Source organism: Orycteropus afer, unplaced genomic scaffold (assembly GCF_000298275.1).
Source record: "Orycteropus afer afer isolate SDZICR_OR568_19922 unplaced genomic scaffold, OryAfe1.0 scaffold00066, whole genome shotgun sequence".
In the NCBI taxonomy this organism is placed as follows: Eukaryota; Metazoa; Chordata; class Mammalia; order Tubulidentata; family Orycteropodidae; genus Orycteropus; species Orycteropus afer.
Window position 1 is genome coordinate 2,162,553 of NW_006921653.1, and position 10,102 is coordinate 2,172,654.

At 37.7% G+C, this 10,102-nt stretch overlaps 1 protein-coding gene across 1 annotated transcript in view; it reads right to left on the bottom strand.

Moving 5' to 3' along the window:
• Positions 1–10,102, bottom strand: part of LOC103196419 (arylacetamide deacetylase-like) — a 30,473-nt gene that overhangs the window by 15,131 nt on the left and 5,240 nt on the right. The window contains exon 3 of the mRNA XM_007940159.1: positions 3,132–3,201. Coding sequence (XP_007938350.1) covers positions 3,132–3,201 — 70 coding nt within the window. The remainder of the gene's footprint in view (positions 1–3,131; positions 3,202–10,102) is intronic.

The following is a 10,102-nucleotide window of genomic DNA, read 5'->3' on the forward strand; positions in this document are numbered from 1 at the left end:
CTTGGACTTAACTTTAGTTATAGGTCTAGCAGCAACAATGGGTGGTTGGGGCAGTTTCTGAGAACATTCAGCAATGTCTTCCATAGCCTCAGGCAATGACTCAGCTAGAACAGTTGGGCTAATCCCATCAAACTGAGGTGGAGGGGATAATGGCTTTATAATAATCCCTTCAGATGGGAGGGATTCGACAGAATTTACAGGCTCTGTGTCCTGATCTTCTTTACTATCTTCTGCCCATATGTTGCTATTCCAGGTTTCAGGATCCCATTTTTTTCCTAATCAATGCCCTCACTTTAACTTCAGACACCATTCTGGGTTGGCAATTTAATTGACATTGTAATTCAGCCACCCTTACAATAAAACTCTGGATTTGGTTTTCAGCAATATCTGCTCTGTTACTAGAAGATATAACACTTTCTTTCAGAGCACAACTGGAAGCACTGAGGTCTTTTATGCTGCGCTTAAGCCGAGACTCAGCAGCCCTGAGCTCATCTCACTCTTTTACCACTTTGTTGAGTGTAAGTAGGACCAACCAACCAGCTTCCTTATACTCCTCATGCTGACAAAATTGCAGAAAAGTATCAAATATCCGATCACCCAGAGCATCACTTCTCACAAGTACTTGATCTATTGGTGGTGCTATTTCATGTATTAATGTTGCCACCTCATGCCACAGGTTAGCAGGGCCCTCTTTACTGACAGAGGCAGGGTCACTAGTGTCTTTACCACTAATCAAATTGGAGAACCAATTTAGGAAGCCCATCCCTATGATTTTGTCTCTCTAGACCCCACTCTCGGTACCAAATGTGTTAGACTGGGTTCTCTAGAGAAACAAAACCAGTAAACCACATATATATATGTATATAGAGAGAAATTTATCTTAGGAAAATGGTTCACACACTTATGGAAGCTGGCAAGTCCAAAGTTCCTGGATCAAACGTCAAGCTGGAGGCTTTTCCACATCAAGCTGGAGCCTTTTCCTGACTCTTGCAGCCACAGGGGCTGTAGGCTGGCAGGCAGTACACTGGCTGTAGACTCCAATGAATGACGAATCCAAGATCTCCAGGACGAATGGTGGATTGTTCACTCATGGACAGTTGTAGGCAGCACAACAGAATCCCGATCCACAGAAGCATGTCTCCTCTCCCAGGATGTCCACAGATATACTGGAAGCAGGCCATACCCCTAGGGAAACTCCCTTTCAACAGATTGGCTGCTCAAAACATAATCATCTGATCCCATCATGGGAACAACCACACCACAACAACTCAAATCACACAGAATTGTGGTCCAGCCAATTGACACACAGCTCCAATTATCACACTGTCCAGAGCAAAGAAGAGTGAAGAAAATTGAGGATGTATGGAAAAATTAGTCCAAGGGATTAGTGGACCATCATACCTCAGCCTTCAAGATCTTGATATCAGAACAACTAAATGGTGTCTGGCTACCACTGCTGCCTTCTCTGAAAGGGATTACAATAGAGATCCTGGAAAAAGTGAGAGAAAAATGTGAAACAAAATTAAAAAAAAAAAAATGCTAGGTTTACTAGTCAGAGAGACAGGTTGAATCCCAAGACTATGGCCCTTAGTCACTCTTCAAGCCTAGAACTGAACTCAACCCTGTGGCTTAACTGTCAGCCAAACATAGAAAGGCCTATAAGGTGAACAATAAAATCAGGTAGGTTTGCACTCTTAAAAACAACCAACCATAGATGATCAAAGAAGAGCATTTGTCCAGGGATAAACCTCAGAAGGCAAGAAAGGACAGGAAAGAAGGATGAATGGAAATGGTAGACACAGGGAGGAAGTGGGGAGAATGCTGTTACATTGGGGGGGATTGACATCAATGTCAGGAATCAAAATGTGCATGAATTGCTGGATGGAAACTCAATTTTTTTCTGTAAACTTTCACCAAAATCACAGTAAGTAGTTAAAAGAAATAAATAATTGCACATAACTTTGACAAGGTCTACCTAACAACTCAGCCCTATTTTTAATCTTTCTCTGAGTTCTTTTGTAAATGATTATTGATCTAACACACTGCCACTGAATTTTTGGCTTTGTTTGTTAATTTATTTAATTTTGTGACAAATGTTAATATTTTAGACTTATCAAGTGGCATTCTTGGATAAATTGTTTCAAAAACATTATCACATTATCTCCAAAATGACTCAGTGGTAAGAATTATTTCAGATGCACTTTTATAGATTTTCCTCTGACTCCAAGGTAGTCTTTCTTAAAGACAATGCAAATTAAGGATTGAGAGAAATACAGTAAACATTTTTGCTCATAGGTGGTACAATTTAAACTTATGTGAAAACGGTTTACTCTTAGCTCTTCATCCCTGTGGGAAGCATACACACACATACAAACACACACACATACAGAGGTTTTGTGTATTTTTTTTCCTCTGACTCTAATTGGAGTAGGTCTATATTTTACTTTCTGTAACTTACTTTTTCTCATCTGAAAACAAAAAATACCAAGCCCATGGTCATTGAATGCATTCCAATTCATTTGTTGTTGTTGTTGTTGTTGTTGTTGTTGTTGTTGTGTGATGTCCAGTCAGATCTGACTCATAGCAACTGTTCCTTGGATTTCCAAGGCAGAATCACTATGGAAGTAGATTGCCCAACCTTCCTTCCAAGGAGTGGCTGGTGGGTTTGAACAACCAGCCCAATTTGTAGGGAACCCCACTGGATTTATAAGGCTATAAATCTTTATGAAAGGAGCTCTGGTGGCACAGTGCCTAAGGCATTTGACTGCTAACCACAAGGTTGGTGGTTCAAACCCTCCAGTCACTCCTGGGAAGGAAGATTGGGCAATCTACTTCCATAGTAATATTGCCTCAAAAACCCAAGGATGAGTAACTACAAGTTGTATCTGACTCAACGGTAGTGAGAAAATCTTTATGGAAGCAGATTGTCTCATCTTTCTTCCTCAGAGTCCCTGGTAGGTTCTAATCACCGACCTTTCCACTAGCAGCCAAATGCTTTAACCACATCACCAGAGCTCCTTTTTTCTCACCTTGGAATTATTATTATTATTTTATGATAATTATGCTTTAGCCAAGAAAGCTGAGAGAAACTTGGAATGCAAGGTCTAAAATCAAACCAACAGCACTCTTACTTGGTTGATATGACAACAGCATCCAGTCTGTCTGCTGTCCATCTTGACAGCATATCATAATTACGTAAAGCTGAAATAAAAGGAATAAAACCAAGATGTTAATGAAAATGGACAAATAAAAGAACAATGTTTTCTTCACTGAAATCCTACTACACTTACTTTATAACCCGTGGTTCTCCACCTGCCAGTGGCATTGCTAAGGTTGGTGTCACCTGGTATGATAACTCATGATGTCACTAAGAATTCTTAGTAATGTTTATTATCAATTTTAATCATAGAATATATGTGATAAATAAAGTTGTAAATTTCTTTAATGTAATAATTCTTGGGTTATATGAATATTTTCTTTTATAAAATCTATTTTTGTTTACAGCATTATTAATAAATGGATGGAAACCTTTTTCTCCTTCTTTTCCTTTAATTACTATTTCATTATCAAAAAACATTTATCGATACAGATTCACAAAAACTTATTACAACATATTGTAGATAAAGCATCAGAAAATTTGACGAATTGGTGATTATACAAACACCCACAGCAATGAAAGCAGCAGCATGTGGTTATAGCACCTGCTTTTACCCTGTGCAGAAGAAAGCACATGATTCCAAGCATCACTGTAATCAGATAATAATGACAGCTCTGACCAGAGAATGCTAGGAGATTCAAAAAGTACATCAACACAGAGCTTTAGCCTTGTAGGCATGTTGATACATGTAAGCTGGGCTTGCAAAAAATGTTTTTGTTGTTATAGCTAACTGTTGTTGTTTGTTGTTAGGTGCTGCTGAGTCAGCTCCGACTCATAACAACCCTATGTACAACAGAACGAGACACTGCCTCGTCATGCACCTTCATCATAATCTTTGCTATACCTGAGCACATTCTTGCAGCCCTGGGTCAATCCATCTTGTTGAGGGTCTTCCCTGTTTTTGCTGACCCTCCAATTTACCTAACAGATATACTTCTCCAGGGAATAGTCCTTTCTGACCACATGACCAAAGTAGGTGAGATGAAGTCTGGACATTGTCGCTTCCAATGAGCATTCTAGCTGCACTTATTCCAGGACAGGTTTGTTCATTCTTTTGGTGGTCTATTGTATTTTCAGCATTCTTCACCACCACCACCACAACTCAAAAGCATCAACTCTTGTTTGGTCTTCCTTATTCATTTTCCAGCTTTCACATGCATATGAGGCAACTGAAAATCCCACGGCTTGAGGAAGGTGCACCTTAGTCTTCAAAGTGACATCTTTGCTCTTCAACATTTATCACACAATCTTCATAATGACTCAGTGATTAGAATTATTAAGATGCACTTTTATAGATTGAGGTCTTTTACAGCAGATTTGCCCATGCAATACGTCATCTGATTTCTTGACTGCTGGGTGTTGATTGTGGATCCAAGTAATATGAAATCTTTGACAACTTCAATTTTTTTTTCATTTATTGTCATGGTGCTCACTGTTCCAGTTGTGAGGATTTTTGCTTTCTTAATGTTGAGTTTAATCTATACTGCAGTCTTTGTTCATCAGTAAGTGCTTCAAGTCATCTTCACTTTCAACAAGTAAAACTGTGTCATTTGCATATCAGGTTGTTAATGAGTCTTCCTCTAATCCTGATGCTGCATTCTTTTTCATATATATAGTCCAGGTCCTCAGATTATTTGCTCAGTGTATAAATATAGTTGCATACAGATTGAATAAATATGGTGAAAGGATACAACACTGACACACACAATTCCTGATTTTAAACCATGGAGTATCCTCTTGTTCTGTTCGAATGACAGCCTCCAGGACTATATGCGGGTTCCTCATGAGCACAATTAAGTGTTCTGGAATCCCCATTCTTCTCAATGCTATCCACAATTTGTTATGATCCACACAATCAAACACTTTTGCTTAGCCAATAAAACACAAATAAACATCTCTGGTACTCATTGCTTTCAGCCAAGATCCATCTGACATCGGCAATGATATCCCCTCATTCCACTTCCTCTTTGAATCCAGGTTGCATTTCTGGCAGTTCCCTGTTAATATACTACTGTAACCATTTTTGAATTATTGTCAGCAAAATTTTACTTGTGTGTGATATTAATGATATTTTTTGATAATTTTCTCATCCAGTTAGATCACCTCTCTTTGGAATGGGTAAAAATATGGATCCATTCCAGTCAGTTGGCCAGGTAACTGTCTTCCAAATTATTTGGCACAGACAAGTAAGTTCTTCCAGCATAGCATCTGTTTGTTGAAACATCTCAGCTGATATTCTGTCAATACCATTAATTCTTCATAATATGCTACCTCCTGAAATAGCTGAACATTGGCCAATAATTTTTTGTACAGTGACTCTGTGTTTTCCTTCCATTTTCTTTTGATATTTCCTGCATCATCCAATATTTTGTCCATAGAATCTTTCAATATTGCAACTTGAGATTTGAATTTTTTCTTCAGTTCTCTCAGCTTGAGAAATTTCAAGCATGTCCTTCCCTTTTTGTTTTCTAACTCCAAGTCTTTGTACATTTCATTATAATAATTGATGTTGTCTTCTCGAGTTGCTCATTGAAATCTTCTGTTCAACTCTTTTATCTTGTCATTTCTTCCATTTGCTTTAGCTACTCTCCATTCAAGAGCAAATTAGTCTTTTCTGACATCCATTTTAGTCTTTTCTTCCTTTCTTGTGTTTTTAATGACCTGCTTCTTTCTTTACGGATGATGTTCTTGATGCCATCCCACAACTTGTCTGGTTTTCTGTCATTGGTGTTCAATATGTCAAATCTATTCTTCAGATGGTCTCTAAATTCAGGTGGGATATAATCAAGGTCATATTTTGGCTTTTGTCCACTTGTTTTAATTATCTTCAGCTTCAACTTGAAATTACATGTGAGCAGCTTGGTCTGTTGCAATCAAATCCTGACTTTGTTTTGGCTGAAGATATTGAGCTTCTCCATCACCTCTTTCCACAAATGTCATCAATCTGATTCTTGTGTATTCTATCTGGAGAGATCCACATGTATAGCCACTGTTTCTGTTGTTGAAAAAAGGTATTTGCAATGAATAAGTAGTTAGTCTTTCCACATTCTATCATGCTATCTCTGGTGTCATTTCTATCACCAAGGCCATATTTTCCAACCATTGGTGATTCTTCTTTGTTCTCAACTTTCACATTCCAATCACCACTGATAATCAATATATCTACATTGCATACTTGATCAATTTCAGACTGCAGAAGTTGGTAAAAATCTTCAATTTCCTCATCTTTGACTTTGGTGGTTGGTGGATAAATTTGAATAATAGTAGTAACTGGTCTCTCTTGTAAGCATATAGATATTATGTTATCAACAACAGCATTGTGCTTAAGTTTAGATCTTGAAATACTCTTTGTTATGATGAATGTGATGCCATTCCTCTTTAATTTGTCATTCCTGGCACAGTAGATTATATGATTTTCTGATTTAAAATGGCCCAAACTAGCCCATTTCAGCTGACTAATGCCTAGGCTATCAATCTTTATGCCTTCCATTTCATTTTCGACAACTTCCAATCTTTCTACATTCATATTTCATACATTTTGTGTTATGATTATTAAGGGATGTTTGTAGCTGTTTCTTACAATTTTGAGTCATGTTACAACAGCAAGTGGAGGCCCGAAAGCTTTGCTCCTTTTGCATCATTAAGGTTGACTCTATTTTGAGGGTGCAGCTTTTCCCCATGATATGTTGTGTGCCTTCCAACCTGAGGGGTTCATCTTTCAGCACTATATTGGACAATGTTTCAGTGCTATTCACAAAGTTTTCCAGTAAAATATCAGACACTGTTTTACTGCTAATCATAATGTTTTCACTGGTCAATTCTTTGAGAAGTGGATGACCCCTTTCTTCTTCCAAGTCTGTGTTAGTCTGGAAGCTCTGCTGAAACCTGTCCACCATGAGTGACCCTTCTGTATTTGAAATATCAGTGACATACTCCAGCCTCACAGCAGCATGCAAGCTGCCACAGTGTGACAAAGTGACAGACAAGCTGTACTATAACTAACTACAGGGATATTTTTATGAAATATAAAATTTCTGCTGAAACACCATACAAAAATTTTATAGACAGTCACTTTGGTGTCATCCTGTCTAACAGTGTCTTCACCCCCACTTCACTAGTGATGCCACTGTCATAGGATACAAAGATGAAAGGACAAGCCATTGACTTGACCAGTGTATTGTCTATATAGAAGCCAAAGAGATACAAAAGGAATTGTGATAACATAGAAGGGCCAACTAAGTGAGTGTGGAGACAATAGAAAAATCTTCTGAAAATAAGTTGGATAGAATTATGTCTGTTTAGTAGACAGAAAACACAATGCTGGGATTTCTCATTTGTTACCAACATCTGCACTGCCATACTAAAAAATGTATCTGGCTTAGGCTTGTCTGTGCTTCTTTTCTTCTTATATTGGAGGAAGACTCAATGTTCTTCTATTCATTTCCAATATTTCTATCAATGTCCAATCATTTATCCATGCTTTGAATCTACTTCTTATTCCTTTATTATGTTCCTCCATCAGTCAACACACTCAACCTTCTATTTCTCTAATATATTTCTGTTTATTGACTTCATTTCTTTCAGTCTTCTGAATTGCTCACATCTCTCCAAATAAAATAAAATACTTTTATTTAAGTTTTCTTTGGATCTATTCCTAGGAGCTCTGGTAGCATAGTGCCTAAGGCATTTGACTGCTAACCAGAAGGCTGGCCAATCAAACCCACCAGCCACTCCTTGGAAGGAAGATTGGGTGATCTACTTCTATAGTGATACCACCTGGGAAATCCAAGGAGGGGTCTCTATATGCCGGATCCAACTTGATAGCAGTGAGTTCAGAGTTTGGTGGATCTATTTCAACCTATCTCACTCTTTCCTTTCAAAGCTAAGTACCTTTAAGGCCATCAATCACTCTTTCTACATTCTTAACTCTCAGTTTTTGCTTGATGCCATGTGTTTCTATACGAACATTCTCTCAAACATGTCCTCAACAAGATCAACATACGAAGTTCACTGTCAAAAGACATGCTTTCATCTTTATCTTATTTAATATCTCTATATCATTCAGTACTTTTTATTACTCCTTTTTCTCTTGAGACTCTCACCTTCTTTGCCTTTCTTTTCATTTTATTGTCTCTTTGATAATTTCTTCTCATCATGCTGCTGGTAGCTTATTCCTCCAATGAAATGTTATTTCTGTGTTTCCTAAGAATCTATCCTTACATTTTGAGTCTTACTAGTGTATAGAAGGCAATCAAATTATATCCAACTACTTACTGTCTGTCTGCTAAGTTTCCACATCAATTGGCCCATGCTATTTGGTTTCAGGCTTGTAATATTTTTTGTATAGACTGATTTATTCCTACTGTAGGAGTTCAGAGTTATTAATTTAGACTTCAAGTCAATTTCCACACTCTCATTTGGTCAATATTCCATTAATTTGAAGTAAAGAGATAAATATTAAGGAGTCTGGGATTAGGGAGAGTTAGGTGATTTTCTCAGAATCACACAATTAATTGGAGCCTCTATCACAAACCTTCCACTTCCAAATATACTCCTCTCTCTACTCTAAGACTGTACATCAAAAATTTGCAATCTGCAAACTTGATCTTGATTACCCTGGCCATGAGTCAGAAATGATTTCACAACAACATATTTGTCTTGTTTTTGTTTGTTTTTATTTCATTCATTTTTCACTGTATGATTTATGTATTTGTCAGTTGATTAGTACTAGGTCATTATTAGAATGTAAACTCCAAGAATGAAAAAAAAAAAAAAAATGATCTCTTCAAAGATATAACTCAAAGCTTTTAAAATAATGCCTGGCACCAAATAAATCTGTGAATAAATGCATTAACAAATCAAGTAGCCCTTAATGTCAAATGGAGAGAAATAGAAAATTGTAAACTATGTGCTCTTAGAGTGATTTCAAGAAATAGAAAAAATTTAGACTTTTCAAGTCTACCTGGGTTGATAAGAAAAGCAGGGATTGAAGGAATGATTTGCACCTCTAAGCAGAGTAGAAGGAGCTCTGGTGGCATAATAGGTAAGACATTTGGATGCTACCCAGAAGGTTGGGAGTTCAAACCCACCAGCTGCTCTGCAGAAAGAAGATGGGTCAATCTACTTCTATAAAGATTTACAGATTCAGAAACCCAGTGAGGGTCACTATGAATTGGAATCCACTCAATGGCAGTGAATTTGGTTTGGAGTTTTAGGCAGAGTAAAATCTTGCCAAGGGAACAAAGAAAGGGCAAGAGATTGTAGAGTATTAGTTAAAGGTCATTATATTTAGAAGGGGCTTTCATGGTCCAGGTTAAAGATTACAGCTAGTAAACAAAAGGTTGGTTGTTCAAAACCACCAGCTGCTCCATGGAAGATAAGTCAATCTGATTCCACAGAGATTTCCCACTATCTAAACCCTACAGGGCAGTTCTGCTATGTTCAGTACAATCACTATGAGTCAGAATCCACTTGATGGGAGTGGAATGGTTTTGGTATTATACTTAGATATTACTCAAGCCTAGAACTGAACCCAGCCCCAGAAATAAACTTTCAGTGAAACAATAAAGAGGCCTTTAAAGTAAATAGTGAATAAAAACACCAAGGGGGAATCAGTAAAATCAACCATACAAGATCAAAAAGGGGTGGGGATTGGGGGGGCAGGGGGAAGAAGCTCAATGCCATCAAGTGTACTTCTACTCATAGCTACCCACTTTGGGTTTCCAAGGTGGAAGCAGACTGCCTCATCTTTCTCCCACCAAAGCAGCTGATGAGTTCAAACCACTGAAGTTTTGGTAAGCAGCCAAATGCCTTAACTACTATACCGCCAGAGGGACAGGAAGGACAAAAGGAAATGGGGAACCCAGGGGAGGAAGTGGGAAGAGTGCTGTTATAATGAGGGAGTAGCAACCAATGTCATGAAACAAGATATATATATATATATAT